This window comes from Biomphalaria glabrata, chromosome 11, assembly GCF_947242115.1.
Source record: "Biomphalaria glabrata chromosome 11, xgBioGlab47.1, whole genome shotgun sequence".
NCBI lineage: Eukaryota > Metazoa > Mollusca > Gastropoda > Planorbidae > Biomphalaria > Biomphalaria glabrata.
In genome coordinates, this window is record NC_074721.1 from 26091059 (window position 1) to 26109524 (window position 18466).

Sequence of the window (18466 nt, forward strand, 5' to 3'; positions counted from 1 at the left end):
ATCTAGTCTAGATCTAGACTAGATTCTTAGTCTTAGTATAGAATAGATCAAGGATGAAGGTAGGCTTACGAAAGTTTGTTTGTAAAATGTTTTACATGTTTCGGATGTTCCTTCAGAGTTGAAGATAGTTTACTTCCTAGTCCAAACCTCCCGCAGGACGACGGGGGATGGGAGCGGGCAGGGTTTGAACCCTCGACCGTCGATAAATCCGAACAACAGTCCAGCGCGCAAACCGCACGGCCAGGCAGCCATCCGTTTGGAGTAGACCTACATTTGTAGCGGATCCACAGCATTGGTAACACTTTTGAGCCCAGATTTAGAGTAGATTATATTCATTATATAGACATAGATCCAGATCTAGTCTAGATATCATCTCTATTGATCTAGATTTAGATTGTAGATCTAATTATGACATCTAATATTATATTATATATATATATATATATATATATATATATATATATATATATATATATATATGACAAAATAGTGGATCACGTAAGTGTTATGCATTCTGGTGCCAAAATACGCATTTTGACCATAAGTGTTACGCATTTGGACTTTTTTTGGTAGGCAGGTCTGGGATAAGATGTGTATACATTTGCTTTTCATGCAATGGCCTGTTTTCTTTTGTTCCAGCCTATCTCCCACCATTCTCTGTCTCAAACATTTTCACTCAGTTCACCTGCTTACTCTGCCCAGTCCATGGATGGTCTAATAGAAGAAAAAGAAAAAGATAAGGACAAAGAGAAAGATGATGATGATGATGATGGAGATGACCATCCTTCGACTCTCATCTTAGCTGATGCTTCAGATTTGTTCATTATGGACCAGGTAACATATTTCTAGAATGAGATACTTTAATACTACTAATATCTTTATTATTCATGAGGAAATTTGTTATATACATAATATATATAGTTCATCCATCGAAGCTCAATGATGACCACTTTTGTCATCCGTTGGGCTGAGGGCTTTACACTTTTGTGCCTCATGTTGCTTGTAAGGCCTATGTGAGCCTGGAAGGCGGAATGTTCAGCTGCACACTGGACAGGTTATTCCAGCTGGAGCTAGTGTCATTGAACTTTCCTTTTTTTTCTCTGACACTTTTCATCTGCCAGGGCTGTTCTCTTGTCCACTGCAAATTGTGTGTCAGTTTTCACAGCGTGACACCATGATGCTCTATCATATGCTTCATCAATGTGGCAGGATCAATGCTAAAGGCTTTCAGAGATGCTTTGAGGGTATCCCTGGAGCGTTTTCTTTGTCCAGCTTGTAATCACTTCCCTTCTCTTAATTGGCCATAAAGGAGTCCTTTAGGGATGTGAGAGCCACCCATAACAAAACTATAGCTAACAAAATAGATGTACACACCAATTTCACTCCAATATTACATGTAGGCCTACTGAAGGCATGATCTAACTTTGTAGTATGTACTATAGAACTTTTAGTTTACTTAATGTTGTTATGAAAGTAATTAAATTAATTATTTTTTTGTTTTTGTTTGATAACTAACTTTCACTTTGTTGTTCTAGGATATGTGTAAAGCTTGTGGTTCATTTGGTAAAGATGGAGAGTCTAAAATGATAGTGTGTACACAGTGTGGTCAGTGCTACCATCCTTACTGTGTCTCTGTCACTGTAAGTAGCTCATTTTTGTAATGTACAACATTTCTATAAAATTTTGTATAAGCTTGTATTTTATTAGGCTAGTGTCATAAGTATCTTGAGATTCCTTCTAGTAAATTCTCTTTCAAAAATGTAATACAAGATATTGAAATAATTATTGTAGTTTAAAAAAAAAAGGTTTGTCTGATTAGAGAGGTCTGAACTATGTCTATCTAGCACATTTCAGGTTTTTGATGACACATTTTGCTTAAATTTTATTCAAATTATTGTGATCATCAATATTTTGTAAATATATATTTATAATAGAAATAAAATTCATGGCGTCCTTATCATTTATTTCAAGGCATGAGCTACAGAGCACTTGCTAACAAGCTTGCTAAAAGAAAAGTATTAATTGAAAATCTCCTTCTAAAGGCTGGAATAAAAATCATTTCAACTAAGTCATTATTAGAAAAACAAGCTAATATTTATAAGGATATATTAAATTTGTTGATATTGATTTTAGCTGTTTTTTTTGTGTTGTTGTTGTTAACAAAGAATGGTTTCTGTACTGCCTTGTTCTCATTCACCATGTGCACATTTTCAGGTCACAAAGGTTATGCTTCAGAAAGGCTGGCGTTGTTTAGACTGCACTGTGTGTGAAGGCTGTGGTGGGCCATATGATGAAGGCCGACTCCTTCTTTGTGATGATTGTGATATTAGCTATCATACTTACTGTCTTGACCCGCCTCTGGAGACTGTGCCCAAAGGAAACTGGAAGTGTAAATGGTGAGTGTCACTTTATGTCTATCAGGAAAGATCTAACTTATTGAATCTAAGATCAACATTTATTAACAAATAAATTAACTAGTTTTTCAATAGTCCAGGGTTCGTAGCCACCTTGAAAACTTTTAAAACACCTTGAATTTCATTATCAAATCCAAGGCATGAAAAAGCCTTGAATCCCGCAAAAAAACGACGAAAAAAAACTTGAATTTTAAAACTGAACCTTGATTTTGTTTCCTCCCCTAGTGTTTATTTTTGCTATTTGTCACTGCGGTAACCTTCGTTTTTTTCGGTTACATTAATTTGGATTACATCAATTCATTGAGTCATTCACGCCACATTCCTCTTAACTAGACTAGATCAGACCTGCCTACTGTTACACAAAATCTCCCAAAATGACCACCAACACACAAATACGAATTTAACTCCACGCGTTACGCATTTCGTATCTTTTTTTTCCCCCCTCTCTACACTAGCTTACGAGTGGTCATGAAGGTCATGCTAAGCCATCCTATGGGGGGGGGGGGGGGGGGGGGGGTATACACATTGTGCCCAAATCTATACGTTGATTGGTTCTTGATAGCAATTAGATCTAGATCTACATTTAGTCTAAAAATGAAGAACGCCAGAGTGGTGGTTTGGTACCATCAGTTAGTGGCTACACCAATGTGACTAAGTTCATTAGTAGAAATTAATTGTTTAGGAGCAAAAAATACAAAATACAAAAAAAAAAAAAAAGAGTCCCTGATTCCGTATTCATCTTAATATAAAAGATTTCGATTCAAAACACATTGTAGATCTTCTAGATCTATGATCAAGGTTACTTATTATACACAGGGATAGTTCTAGAGTCTAGAAATTACAACCCTATAACCTATAGAGTAGTATAGAGTCTAGCTAGGCTTTATTACTTTACGATTCTCTACATTCTAGATCTAATCTAACGTCTAGATCTAGATTCTTAGATCAAGGTTGAAATAGGCCTACGAAAGTTTGGAGTAGGCCTACGTTTGTAGTGGATCCACTGGATCGGTAACACTCTTGAGCCCAGATCTAGATAACATCTCATACTCATCTAGATTTAGATAGGTACTTCAACATCGCTATTTTTGTACGCCGGAAGTGTGTTTAAATTCTGGTCCTCATGGTTTCGGTCGCGTCCCCGGTTACCGTCGGAAAAGTGCGTAAAACGTCATTATTTTTTAACCGATCTTCTAGATTAGAGTATCATTTTGTCGGGGAGAAAATGGCGATTCTTTTGATACCAAATTTGACGGGATTGGTTTATTAGATCGTTTTTTTTTAAGATTCCAAAATTAGGGTGTGTTCCAGATATGATTACTTTTTTATTTTTGTTTTGTAATTATTTATATTGGTTAGTAATTTGTAGTATCCATATCTACATAAGAATCACGTGTGATTATAAAGCTATTTTGGATGGCACTCTTGGTATATGAATGCCAAAATGACCACCAAATCGAAAGTAGCCATTTTGCTATCAATTCTACCGGAAGTAGTAATAAAATACTTATAAAATATAATAAAAACGAAGTTTCCTTGTTTATTAATATAGATAATGAAGCAAAAAAACTCGTATTAATGTAGATCTAGATTTAGTTAGTAATAGATCTAGAGAAGCAACAGATAATGTAGAAAAATCAAATTATTGTTTTAATCATACACTAGAGTGTAGATCTAGGTCTAATACTTAGAATTAGATTTAGGCTTAGACTTAGATCTATTTTCTAGAATAGGAACAGAGATGCTTAGAATGAAATCTAGAATAAGAATTAGATAAGATAGATAGATCTTTAATTGATTTGATATATACTAGTCTAGTCTATACTTAATTGTCTTAATAAACTAATACTAGTTTCTAGATCTAGAATGTTGAGGACTAAATTTAGATCTATTTTTTTATGTGAAATTTAATGGGAGAAAATCTGAGAAATAGCCTAAAAACTAAAACAGCTTTTCAATATATATTATAAATTAGATAATTTAGATGTTTTATTATAAGTTTGTTTAGATTATGTCTGTATATATAATATATATATATATATAGATTCAGTATATTTTAAACTTTATAAAAGAGACATTCTGATATCTAATCTTGGCAATTTGACTAATTGTATTGATTTCTATTGCCTCTTGCCTCGCCCCCCCCCCCCCCCCCCCCCCCCAAATATCCAAATATTTTGTAATTTTACATCTGCATTTTTTTTTAAATAAAAAAAAAGGTCAATATTTTAAAAATGTTTTTTAAAGATAACTTTTTCATACTCCAGCTGTTTAAAGTCTCCTTTTAATTTTATGATTAAATATTAAGAAATAAAAACAAGTTCTCGTCAATATTTGAAAAAAAATCTAGCTGTTCCCATAGTACAATTTTTAAAAATAAATGTCACAATTTTGAATTGCTTTTTTCTTTAAAATTATTATTTATTTTTGTAGCAAATAACATGTTTAAAGTTTCTTGAAAATTTGAAATGGTAATATTAATAAATAAAAAAGTTGTGCTTAAATAAGTCAAATTCCGACCAAATTTGTCGGTTCTATTTTTAGCTTCGTCTGGCTGTAAAAGTATAAAAAATAGATTTAGATGAAAGATTTGGGGGTTAAAAAATGATAAATAGAACATGTAAAGTCTCCTGAAAATTTGAAATAGAAATATTGACAAATAAAAAAGTTGTGCATGAATTAAGTCAAATTTCGACCAAATTTGTCGTCTCTATTTTCAGCTTCGCCCGGCTGTAAAAGTGTAAAAAATAGATTTAGATGAAAGATTTGGGGGTTATAAAATGATATAAAGAACATGTAAAGTCTCCTGAAAATTTGAAATGGAAATATTGACAAATAAAAAAGTTGTGCATGAATTAAGTCAAATTTTGACCAAATTTGTCGTCTCTATTTTCAGCTTCGCCCGGCTGGAAAAGTATGAAAAATCGGTTTAGATGAAAGATTGGGGTAGTATTACGTTTTAAATAACATACATAAAGTCTTCTGAAAATTTGAACCAAAAATATTGAATAATAAGAAAGATATGCATGCTTTAATAACAAAAAGTCATTTTTCGGGTACCAAAATTTTTTATTGAATACAAAGCCAAAGAAGGAAAAAAAAAAAAATACAAAAAAAATCATAACTTTGCTTCTACTTATCATAGAAACATAAATTTGATATTTTTGTAAATGGGACACCAAGCTCTATTTAATGATATCAATTACAAAACAATATGATCAAAACAAATTTTTTTGTTGAAGTGCCTAATTTAGATCTAATCATGAACTATTCTAAAGCTTCTAAATCTAGACAATCTAGTTAGAAGATGTAGATTTAGATCTAAATAATTTAAGTCTAGATCTAGAATTTATTTAATTTAGGCTTTAAACATAGATCTAGTGGCCTAGTGCTTTATTGCATTTAAATGCTTAGGATACACTAGATATGAATTCTTTTTTCTTTTTTTTTTTGGAGGTGTGATTTCAAGTATCAGCATACATTTTATTGTTTTTTTTTATTTTATGTAAAATAAATACTTTTTTCAGTACTAAATACATATATATATGTATATATTTGTTCTTTTTACATATTTATGTCATCTGTATGTAAATATATAATACTATATATACATATATATACTGCTTGCTATGGTGCAATGCATACCTTGAAAATCTAATATTCTACCTTAAAAACCTGGTAAATACCTGGAAAATCATTCATGTAATTGGCTATAAACTCTGATAGTCACTTTCAGTTAAATCATTTTACATTTTTAATCTGTGCAATTAATGTTATCTAATATCTTAAACAGGTGTGTGCAGTGTGTAAATTGTGGTAGCACATCTCCTGGCTTTGCATGCCAGTGGATGAACAACTATACACAGTGTGGCCCCTGTCACAGTAAGATGTATTGTCCAGTTTGCTTTGATAGTTACCTAACTGACCAGCTCATTATACAATGCCAGCAATGTGACAGGTATGTATTGACTAGTTTTGTGGATGAACTTATTACAGGTTATTCAAAAGTTATTTTTGCTTCCTAAATTTGTGTTTAAATTGATGGTCTTTTTATTTTTTGGATAATAAATAACTTCTTTAATTAAGTCTTGTGATACCTTCAACTTACATAGCACTAGTCAAAGTATTTGTATAAGATCTACACATATATTTATATATATAATTGATGTATGGTTAGGCTTGCTTGTAAATGTACTGTGTTTGTGTCTCTATAGATGGCTACATTGTGAATGTGATGGGCTACATGGTGAGGATGAAGCAGAACTGGCAGCAGACTATGGCTATAACTGCACATTCTGTAGACCAAAGACTGGCAAGGAAGGACCATGTAAGTCATGAATACAGACTGAATTCTACTTATGTCATGACTTTAAAAAATAAAATTATTGGCTTTGGGTCACATATTTGAACAGCTTGTTTGAAAAAAGATGTGAGATGAAAAAATATTATAGTTACATTTTTTTTTAATTGTCTAAATTTTTCTCTAAAAATAGTAAAAAGCAATACTCATTTACATAATTATTTAACTTTTTTTTAAAAAAGTGACCCAAAATTTTTAAAAATATTTCTAAATTAAACTCAATGTTTGTTACCAATAATTTTTGTGAATAGCAATAAAATCGTTATTCTCTGTTTATAACTCACAAGTTGCAATGAAAACTTTCTTTTGTCCTACCCTAATTCTGGTGTTTCTAATATGTTTGTGTTTTTGTGGGTAGTGCCCCCTCCACCTCCCCCTCCATCCCCACCTAAAGCTGAACGAGCCCCAACACCTCCATCAGCACCCATTGTTCAACCTGTGGCGGAGCCACCCAGACAGTTTTTTGTGGATGGTGTTTACCTGTTTGCCAGTGGATTGAATCAGATCAAGCAAAGATTGCAGGTGACCAATCCAAAAAAGTTGAAGCCCACACAACAGAGAAGAGCATCACGTACGTTTTTTTTTTCTTTTTTTTTTATTTCTTTTTCTTATCCTAATTTCTGCTGTTACTTTAAATCCCTCTGCTGTAATAGGACCTGAAAACCTGGCTATTTGCGATGAGATTAATTTGCTTTTTGCCCTCAGCCTTTTGGCTTTGATTTTGTAAGCTATTGTTTGACCTGTACAAGTAAGAACGTGGTAAATAAAGCCTTAATAAGTTGATCTACTGGAAATATTGCAAATTGTTCCATTGTTGCCATTTTTTTTATAGAAAGTGAAAAGTTAAGCATTTGGCTTTTAATGAGTTTTTTTTTTCATATATATATTGTTGGCCAGCTGAGCTCCATTCATTTCACATTAGTTTGCATCCATCATTAGCTATCATCAAATACCATCATAAATATATCATGACCAATCATAAATATATTTGAATGTACACATTTTATTTTGAAATAGAACTTGAGGAGCCAGAAGATTCTATATTGTCTGGCACTATGGATCAAGGCCAGGATGAAATAGGAGAGGATGGAGTCAAGAAAAGAAAGCCACGCAGAGTGTTTGGTTTAGGTGAAAACTTGTTGATTGAATTGTTTACTTACTTGATTAGATTCAGTTGTAACAGTAACAGGTCAGTTTATAACTCAATATTTATTTTAGATCTATTCAATCTTTCTTGATTTAAAGGTGTCGGTGGATTTATTGTTAGACAGAGATCTCGTCAATGGTTAGCTAAGCGACAAGCATCATATGAGGAACAGGAAGATCCTGACAAAGGTTGATATCAACATTAGATTTCTTTATATATTTTAAATTGTAGCTCTAGAGGAAAAAAATAAAATGAGTTGTTTTTTGTTCACTTTTGAGTAATTAGTATCTTTTATAATTAAAAACAACGACAACCCTACTTTCAACATTGAAATTTATTCAACATTTATCATTATTGGTTGCCCACCTCCTTGTTCTTTTCATATTCATATATTTATTTACGTTAATTAAAAACAAAAAAAAAGAAGAAAGAAATAAACTGTCTTTTGTTCCAGAACCAGCTGGAGAGAAAGTGGAGAAACCAAAGCGTAGAAGAAAAGTGAAAAAATCCAAGTTAGAGGAGGCATTCCCTTTTTATATGCAGGTTTGTTGGATCCCTTCTTTGACAGGCCATTTTAGAGTTGACTTCTTTCAACATTCAGAAGTTCATTGGTGTATCTTATGTTATTATTAGGTATTCAATGACTTGAATTAATACTAATATTTATATAGTAGGTAATTTGTTTTTTCATTCTGTACCTTTGAACAGGAAGCATTTTTTGGGAAAGGTATCTTGGACCAAACTCAGGAAACAACCAAAGGACTGCTAAAGAATGAATCAGATTCTGAGCCGGATCGATCTAGTCCTGTCAAAATGTTACCAGTTACTGGTTAGTTACAGTCTTTATTAGTTTACAAATGTGTTTCCTTTATGGCATTAGCTATTCTAAGTGTCTAGAATTAGTGATAGCTTAGATACTGTTATTCTTGTTTAATAAATATATAAAGCATATAAGAAAAAAATGTCTTTTTAAAATACTTACTAAATGTATAAGCAGTTAAAGTGGATTCTATTCTTTTTTGTTAATTAGATGTTTGCAGTGTAAAATTAGTCAACTCTGATACTGAGTCATCAACCCCTGCTCCAACTGCAGCTGCTGGCCCTGTACCCAGACCCCACACCTCAATGTCTGGCTCTGAACAAGGTGAAGACATTCACAGTCTGGGTAAGTATTCTTGTATTGAGTGATGTTCCTCTACTTAGACACATAGACACCTAAAAGAAAAAAATGAAGATATCTATAGACTAAGCAAAATGTTAATATCCCATATTTTGGTTTCTTGTACTTCCATTCTGATATAGGGTCAACTCTGGCTTCCCTCCCAGACTGACACTTTTCTCTTTAGATCTAGCAGGTAGTTGTAACAAGTTCAAAATGTTTGTTTCAGATGACCTGAAGGAGATCATGAATGAAGACTTGTTTAGTCTGATCCATGATGAGCTGAAGGATGAAGGTAATATGTTATACAAATAATAATAGTTGGTGTCAGTGTTGACTGCTGAACCCAACAGACTGGTCAGTATTTCCAGTGCAGTTCAGCACAACATTAGATTCTAAGGCATGCTATGTTGTTACTTTATTTGTTCTAACACTAACTTGTCTCACAGCTTTCTCTTGACATTCCTTATGCATGCATTTAATCTTAGAATAATTGGATGTCTCTAGTTTACTAGTACTATACAAATGAACATTATATTTTATGTTAGGGTTATCATTAGATGGCATGGATTCTGTGACCACCAAAGACCCGGTGTCCAGTAAAACAAGTGAGATACCAGACAATATAGCCCATATGTTATCCACAGTTGACAAACTAGACATGGCACACATTATTACAGAAGGTAATTTTCAAGACTCAAAAAATCAGATTCTAGCCATATTATTATATATCTCAGCCTTTAATGAACTTATGTGGTTTAACACTTAAAAGAAGTTTCATAGTTTCCATTAATGCAAAACAATTTTCTTAACAATTGAAAAAACATTTTTAAGGTTCTTGCAAACATATGTAAATCTGATCTGTTTGAGAGTTGATATATTTGAATCATAGTTTCTCCTTATAGCAGCAAAACAATTGTTCAATAGCGTTGCCCCCTGAATTCCACTCAGTGATGACTTGAGTTTTATGTTAAATCCTCAGTCCGCTGAACATTGTAAATGTAAATTGAACATTAACACAGTAACAATCACAATGTTTAAATTGAATGAGCCTTAATCTGATCATTTACTGATGAGAACAGAGCTTAACAGAGTGTGAGAGCTCTGATAACTGCACTACTTTTTCTTTTTTAGAGTAAATTTAGAATAGACTTTTCTGGAAGCTTCAAATTACTTTTGACTCTTTCTCAGACTTCTTTACACATAGACTTTTCAAGATCTTAGCTTGAAGTTTCTTGTACTGAATGAGTGAGCAGTTAAGCATGTCTGTGTATCTTTTAGTGCAACTAAAGCATTAAATAATGCTTTAACAAATACTTTATAAAAGATTACTAAATATGGACACATTTTTATTCATTTTTTGTGTGTACAGAACTGGCTAACTTTGACAGTAAAACTGTTGAAGATATCTTCAGTGGGGTGTTATCAGAGTCCCATCCCAATTCTCAGACAGATGCCAATACACCATCAGGTGAGTCTGTAGATAATATCACTTTGGTCTTAATTTTATTCTTAATATAGATTTAAAAAATGGCTTTCAGTATTGCTTTATCAGATATATATATATATATATATATATTGAACTTGAAAACAGTTCTCCTCTTAATATGAATTAGTAAATAAGCATTTTGTCTTCTGTAATTTAATCAACTTCTTATCTGACCAGACCAATTTAATATGTCAATACCATCTGGAATACCTGGACCAGGTTTGACCTCAACTCATCGACCAAGCCCACACCCTGGTATATCTTCTGCACCATTAGGTATGAGAGGACCCATGGGACCTCAACCAGGGACTTCAGGGCTACCCCCCTTTGGAATGCCTTTCACCCAAAATTTTCAGTGAGTAAAAAAAAAATGGTTATTCTATTAAACAATATTACAGCACTTGTAATACATTTGTTTTGACTCAAAACGTTTGTTAGAAGATTTATTCCTAATATTTTTTTAACATTTTCAACATTATATTTAATATAAGAGATGGTTCTTACATTTAATTGGATTACTAATTGCCTTTGATTGTATTTGATTGATATCCCTATTCCATGTCTTCTCTACAGACAACCAATGAACCAGAGGTTTTCTCCTGGCATTGGTCCTGCTGGTCCCTCAATGGCTCCCAACTCACTTCCTCCATGGAGCATGAGCGATGAGGATGTTGGAGACAGCAACAAGAGAACAATCATGAAATGGGAACAGGAGGAGGAGATGGGTGACCAGGCCACAATCTCTTGTGTGCTTTATGTCAACATGTGTCACCCTGACCTCAAGCAGAAGTACCCTGGTCAGTAACAGTATTTTTTTTTTACTATTGTGACACATATTGTCTTTGACTTGACTTCTTATCTTATATATTACAAACATTACTTCACAAATGTTAATCAATGTCTTAAACTCGCTGTCTTGGTCTGCCATTCTTCTCTCTTCCCCTGAGGGTTCCTGTCAAGGGCCTTTTTTTCTGTAGTTTTTTTCCAATGTATGCCCAATGCAATCCCATAGCATTTTTTGATTTCTTGCTGTATCAGTGTTTGCTGTTTCCCTTTCAGACTGGTCAGAACGGTGTAAACAGATTGCCAAATTGTGGAGGAAATTAACTCCTGAAGAAAAAGCTCCATACTTGGTACCAATGATTTTATTTCTAATTCTATTGACACATTTATGTGTATCTCATTAAGCATACTGTATATATGGACATTTAGCTCTTTCATTTGTTAGTTGTTTTAGGGTAAACTATTTATTTGCATGACTTATAGTTTGAATTACAAAACAAAAACTTTGTATTTCAGTCAAAAGCACGTAAAAATCGTACAAGTAGCAGAGTCCAGAAAGCTCAAAAGGTAAGCTAAACAAAACAATGTTTTGTATTGAGTATTAAATATTTTATTGTGATGTAAGCAGTGCACCTTTGTTTCCATTTTTACACAAATTCTTGAGAAAAATCAAAACTTATCTTCATTAGTTGTGTGACGCTTAATTGCTTTCTTTTTAGAAAAAAATTCATAATGTAATAAATTCCATTTCTCTTTGAATGTATTTGATGTACACCTCCAGAATGTCAAGTCCAGTTTCTAATGAAATGAAAATGTTTTTTTTTCAATGTTTTTGTAGTATAACAAATCTTTAAAAGTTTTCAGTTAAAAATCTTTGTACTCTATTTGAACCCTTAAATGTTGTCAAGTCTGAAGCATACAGTTGTGATTGATTGAATGTGCTCTCTGACTTAGCTCAGTATTATAGATAGCTGACTAAAAATTATCCCTGCAGTATATATATTTTAAAACATTGTTTCTTGACAGCTCATTCAGATCTAATGTTTTATACTTATAAAAAAAAAAAACTTTTTAAGAAAACAAATTTTTCTTTTCACATAATATTTTTTTTAATAAACTAAGTTAATAAAATGTACATTGTGTAAATAAAATGTATATATTGTGGGAAGACTTTGCTCTCCTCTTAAGTCAAGAAGAACCTTGCTAGGATATAGCTTATCAAAAATTTGGAGTATATTAGTCTTTGAAAAGTTTTAAAATCAAAAGAGCTACAAGATCATGTTTAGTGGAGACAACTCTTCAAAAGGTATAAATTCATTCAGCTGTATAAAATGTCTTGATCCAGTGTGATGGTTGTTTTGTCTGTATTTTACAGAAAAAAGCTGCCTTAAAGTCCAAAAATGTAGGTTGAATTGATTCTAATATTTCACTAGCCGTGCAAAAAAAGACTAACAGATTTTTGTTTTTGTTTCTGGCAATGACTCAAGTGCTAGAAGACTTCAAATTTGAGTGAATGCTTAATGTCAGCTTTAGCTAATAGATGTGTTGTTTGAAACCTTTCAATACAAAAGTGATAAAATGATCAATGCATGGTCTAAACAAGTGGCAAATTATAAACTTTTTAAAGCTTACTTTAACCCATTTTGTTGCCAGAAAAAAATAGACATTTTGACTGCCCCCCCCCCCCTTCTCCCTTTCCATTGTAACTTGATTGCTGAATTAGCCCCTATTGTCCTAGTCTTTGCATCTACAGTAGTGTTACATCATTAGTGGCATGTAGTAGCTCATAATGTTGTGGTGACATACAAAATTCTAGTTAGCTTTTTTTTTATTTTTTAACTCATTCTTGTCAGTCAATATATATATATATATATATAAATGTTTTTTTGCAAAGCTGCCCCTCAAGAATCATGAACTTTTTGTTAAGAAAATCTTAAAGCACTTTTTTTTTTAACCTCTAATCTTTGTATCTCACTGTAATGTAATCAGCAGTTAAATGTAATGATAATGTATAATTTCCTTGGATTAAAAGCACATTTTAAAACACTTTTAGCTATAAAATTGGGTCTATGGAAAGTTTTTGTGCTTGAAGTTTACTTCAGTCAAATTTAACTAAAAGAATTAGAAGAATTACAGAAGTGGGAATCAAATTGGAGCATGTCTGTCCACCCAGCCAAATGCCAGTTATTAAGAGTAACAAAAAACTAAAACAAATAAAAACTACTTATTTTATTCATGTTAAACCAGTCACACAGACTAAAAACTCTAAATATCTGGGTGTAATAATAAATGAAAAGTTATCATAGAATCTCCATATTGATGAAATTATTTAAAAATCAAGCAAAACATTAGGGCTTATTAAAAGAAATCACTCATAGAAATCAATCACAGAACTGAATCAGTTCTGAATCATTTGAATATCACAATTTTAAATTTTAAATTATTTACAAATAGTGCAAGAAAAAAAAAATTCAGATTTACAAAATGCCCCCCCCCCCCCTCTTCCCAATGAACTAAACTAAATCTCAGCTGCTTGCAGTTTGTCATAAAAATAAAAGGCAGACAAAATAAACATCATCATCCAATGAATCACTTTCAGCTCTCTAGTCATTGTGTGATTAATAACTTCTTTAACAAATAATCAAATTTTTGAGTGTTTTATTTTAATAGTATATACTGGAGAGAGAATTATTATCTCTAATTTGTATGCCATGTGACCAACGAGCTCAACTCTAACACACCATTTAGCTCACATTTCATGTGACCAACGAGCTCAACTCTAACACACCATTTAGCTCACATTTCTTTTTCATGATTTGGATTTTTTGTTTTTCATGCTAAACAACATCCATTATTTCTTGCAATAGTTCTTTGTGTACTCCCATTTTTATTTTAGACCTTTAAGTAGTCTGAGCATGCAGTAAAATGCTGAAACTAAATTGAATGGGGAAAAGAATCCTAATAAATATTAGAATGATGCATTTTAAATGACAAAGAAATGAACAATGGTTCTGTTATATTTTATATTTAATAATAATGATCCCTTATTGACATTGAAACTTGAATAATGAATATTGGTTAGATCAATATTTGTCATTGGGGGAGGTGTTGGTTAGACCAATATTTGTTCACTGGGGGAGGTGTTGGTTAGACCAATATTTGTTCATTGGGGAAGGTGTTGGTTAGACCAATAATTGTTCATTGGGGGAGGTGTTGGTTAGATCAATATTTGTTCATTGGGGGAGGTGTTGGTTAGACCAATATTTGTTCACTGGGGGAGGTGTTGGTTAGACCAATATTTGTTCATTGGGGAAGGTGTTGGTTAGACCAATATTTGTTCACTGGGGGAGGTGTTGGTTAGACCAATATTTGTTCATTAAGGAAGGTGTTGGTTAGACCAATATTTGTTCATTGGGGAAGGTGTTGGTTAAATCAATATTTGTTCATTGGGGAAGGTGTTGGTTAGACCAATATTTGTTCATTGGGGAAGGTGTTGGTTAGACCAATATTTGTTCATTGGGGGAGGTGTTGGTTAGACCAATATTTGTTCATTGGGGAAAGTGTTGGTTAGACCAATATTTGTTCATTGGGGGAGGTGTTGGTTAGACCAATATTTGTTCATTGGGGAAGGTGTTGGTTAGACCAATATTTGTTCATTGGGGAAGGTGTTGGTTAGACCAATATTTGTTCACTGGGGGAGGTGTTGGTTAGATCAATATTTGTTCATTGGGGAAGGTGTTGGTTAGACCAATATTTGTTCATTGGGGAAGGTGTTGGTTAGACCAATATTTGTTCATTAAGGAAGGTGTTGGTTAGACCAATATTTGTTCATTGGGGGAGGTGTTGGTTAGACCAATATTTGTTCATTGGGGAAAGTGTTGGTTAGACCAATATTTGTTCATTGGGGGAGGTGTTGGTTAGACCAATATTTGTTCATTGGGGAAGGTGTTGGTTAGACCAATATTTGTTCATTGGGGGAGGTGTTGGTTAGACCAATATTTGTTCATTGGGGAAGGTGTTGGTTAGACCAATATTTGTTCATTGGGGGAGGTGTTGGTTAGATCAATATTTGTTCACTGGGGGAGGTGTTGGTTAGACCAATATTTGTTCATTCGGGAAGGTGTTGGTTAGACCAATATTTGTTCATTGGGGGAGGTGTTGGTTAGACCAATATTTGTTCACTGGGGGAGGTGTTGGTTAGACCAATATTTGTTCATTGGGGAAGGTGTTGGTTAGACCAATATTTGTTCATTGGGGGAGGTGTTGGTTAGACCAATATTTGTTCACTGGGGGAGGTGTTGGTTAGACCAATATTTGTTCATTGTGGGAGGTGTTGGTTAGATCAATATTTGTTCACTGGGGGAGGTGTTGGTTAGACCAATATTTGTTCATTGGGGAAGGTGTTGGTTAGACCAATATTTGTTCATTGGGGGAGGTGTTGGTTAGACCAATATTTGTTCATTGGGGGAGGTGTTGGTTAGACCAATATTTGTTCATTGGGGAAGGTGTTGGTTAGACCAATATTTGTTCACTGGGGGAGGTGTTGGTTAGACCAATATTTGTTCATTGGGGGAGGTGTTGGTTAGACCAATATTTGTTCACTGGGGAAGGTGTTGGTTAGACCAATATTTGTTCACTGGGGAAGGTGTTGGTTAGACCAATATTTGTTCATTGGGGGAGGTGTTGGTTAGATCAATATTTGTTCACTAGGGGAGGTGTTGGTTAGACCAATATTTGTTCATTGGGGAAGGTGTTGGTTAGACCAATATTTGTTCATTGGGGGAGGTGTTGGTTAGACCAATATTTGTTCATTGGGGGAGGTGTTGGTTAGACCAATATTTGTTCATTGGGGAAGGTGTTGGTTAGACCAATATTTGTTCATTGGGGGAGGTGTTGGTTAGACCAATATTTGTTCATTGGGGAAGGTGTTGGTTAGACCAATATTTGTTCATTGGGGGAGGTGTTGGTTAGACCAATATTTGTTCATTGGGGGAGGTGTTGGTTAGACCAATATTTGTTCATTGGGGAAGGTGTTGGTTAGACCAATATTTGTTCATTGGGGGAGGTGTTGGTTAGACCAATATTTGTTCATTGGGGAAGGTGTTGGTTAGACCAATATTTGTTCATTGGGGGAGGTGTTGGTTAGACCAATATTTGTTCACTGGGGGAGGTGTTGGTTAGAGAGGTGTTGGTTAGACCAATATTTGTTCACTGGGGGAGGTGTTGGTTAGACCAATATTTGTTCATTGGGGGAGGTGTTGGTTAGACCAATATTTGTTCACTGGGGGAGGTGTTGGTTAGACAAATATTTGTTCATTGGGGGAGGTGTTGGTTAGACCAATATTTGTTCACTGGGGGAGGTGTTGGTTAGACCAATATTTGTTCATTGGGGGAGGTGTTGGTTAGACCAATATTTGTTCACTGGGGGAGGTGTTGGTTAGACCAATATTTGTTCATTGGGGAAGGTGTTGGTTAGACCAATATTTGTTCACTGGGGGAGGTGTTGGTTAGACCAATATTTGTTCATTGGGGGAGGTGTTGGTTAGACCAATATTTGTTCATTGGGGAAGGTGTTGGTTAGACCAATATTTGTTCATTGGGGAAGGTGTTGGTTAGACCAATATTTGTTCACTGGGGGAGGTGTTGGTTAGATCAATATTTGTTCATTGGGGAAGGTGTTGGTTAGACCAATATTTGTTCATTGGGGAAGGTGTTGGTTAGACCAATATTTGTTCATTAAGGAAGGTGTTGGTTAGACCAATATTTGTTCATTGGGGGAGGTGTTGGTTAGACCAATATTTGTTCATTGGGGAAAGTGTTGGTTAGACCAATATTTGTTCATTGGGGGAGGTGTTGGTTAGACCAATATTTGTTCATTGGGGAAGGTGTTGGTTAGACCAATATTTGTTCATTGGGGGAGGTGTTGGTTAGACCAATATTTGTTCATTGGGGAAGGTGTTGGTTAGACCAATATTTGTTCATTGGGGGAGGTGTTGGTTAGATCAATATTTGTTCACTGGGGGAGGTGTTGGTTAGACCAATATTTGTTCATTCGGGAAGGTGTTGGTTAGACCAATATTTGTTCATTGGGGGAGGTGTTGGTTAGACCAATATTTGTTCACTGGGGGAGGTGTTGGTTAGACCAATATTTGTTCATTGGGGAAGGTGTTGGTTAGACCAATATTTGTTCATTGGGGGAGGTGTTGGTTAGACCAATATTTGTTCACTGGGGGAGGTGTTGGTTAGACCAATATTTGTTCATTGTGGGAGGTGTTGGTTAGATCAATATTTGTTCACTGGGGGAGGTGTTGGTTAGACCAATATTTGTTCATTGGGGAAGGTGTTGGTTAGACCAATATTTGTTCATTGGGGGAGGTGTTGGTTAGACCAATATTTGTTCATTGGGGGAGGTGTTGGTTAGACCAATATTTGTTCATTGGGGAAGGTGTTGGTTAGACCAATATTTGTTCACTGGGGGAGGTGTTGGTTAGACCAATATTTGTTCATTGGGGGAGGTGTTGGTTAGACCAATATTTGTTCACTGGGGAAGGTGTTGGTTAGACCAATATTTGTTCACTGGGGAAGGTGTTGGTTAGACCAATATTTGTTCATTGGGGGAGGTGTTGGTTAGATCAATATTTGTTCACTGGGGGAGGTGTTGGTTAGACCAATATTTGTTCATTGGGGAAGGTGTTGGTTAGACCAATATTTGTTCATTGGGGGAGGTGTTGGTTAGACCAATATTTGTTCATTGGGGGAGGTGTTGGTTAGACCAATATTTGTTCATTGGGGAAGGTGTTGGTTAGACCAATATTTGTTCATTGGGGGAGGTGTTGGTTAGACCAATATTTGTTCATTGGGGAAGGTGTTGGTTAGACCAATATTTGTTCATTGGGGGAGGTGTTGGTTAGACCAATATTTGTTCATTGGGGGAGGTGTTGGTTAGACCAATATTTGTTCATTGGGGAAGGTGTTGGTTAGACCAATATTTGTTCATTGGGGGAGGTGTTGGTTAGACCAATATTTGTTCATTGGGGAAGGTGTTGGTTAGACCAATATTTGTTCATTGGGGGAGGTGTTGGTTAGACCAATATTTGTTCACTGGGGGAGGTGT

The 18466-nt window shown here is 34.4% G+C and overlaps 1 protein-coding gene across 10 annotated transcripts in view; it reads left to right on the top strand.

Moving 5' to 3' along the window:
- LOC106050290 (histone-lysine N-methyltransferase 2C-like) overlaps window positions 1-18466 on the top strand; it is a 95102-nt gene that overhangs the window by 14956 nt on the left and 61680 nt on the right. For 8 of the 10 annotated variants that reach the window (XM_056004349.1, XM_056004350.1, XM_056004348.1 and 5 more), the window contains exons 19-37: window positions 640-834; window positions 1536-1640; window positions 2215-2396; window positions 6208-6372; window positions 6629-6741; window positions 7133-7345; window positions 7792-7902; window positions 8020-8109; window positions 8376-8464; window positions 8630-8750; window positions 8952-9086; window positions 9310-9375; window positions 9629-9763; window positions 10453-10551; window positions 10747-10924; window positions 11143-11366; window positions 11629-11702; window positions 11869-11919; window positions 12728-12754. In XM_056004349.1, the coding sequence (XP_055860324.1) occupies window positions 640-834; window positions 1536-1640; window positions 2215-2396; window positions 6208-6372; window positions 6629-6741; window positions 7133-7345; window positions 7792-7902; window positions 8020-8109; window positions 8376-8464; window positions 8630-8750; window positions 8952-9086; window positions 9310-9375; window positions 9629-9763; window positions 10453-10551; window positions 10747-10924; window positions 11143-11366; window positions 11629-11702; window positions 11869-11919; window positions 12728-12754 (2373 nt within the window). The remainder of the gene's footprint in view (window positions 1-639; window positions 835-1535; window positions 1641-2214; window positions 2397-6207; window positions 6373-6628; window positions 6742-7132; window positions 7346-7791; window positions 7903-8019; window positions 8110-8375; window positions 8465-8629; window positions 8751-8951; window positions 9087-9309; window positions 9376-9628; window positions 9764-10452; window positions 10552-10746; window positions 10925-11142; window positions 11367-11628; window positions 11703-11868; window positions 11920-12727; window positions 12755-18466) is intronic. The other 2 variants (XM_056004354.1, XM_056004355.1) reach the window with 1 other exon arrangement.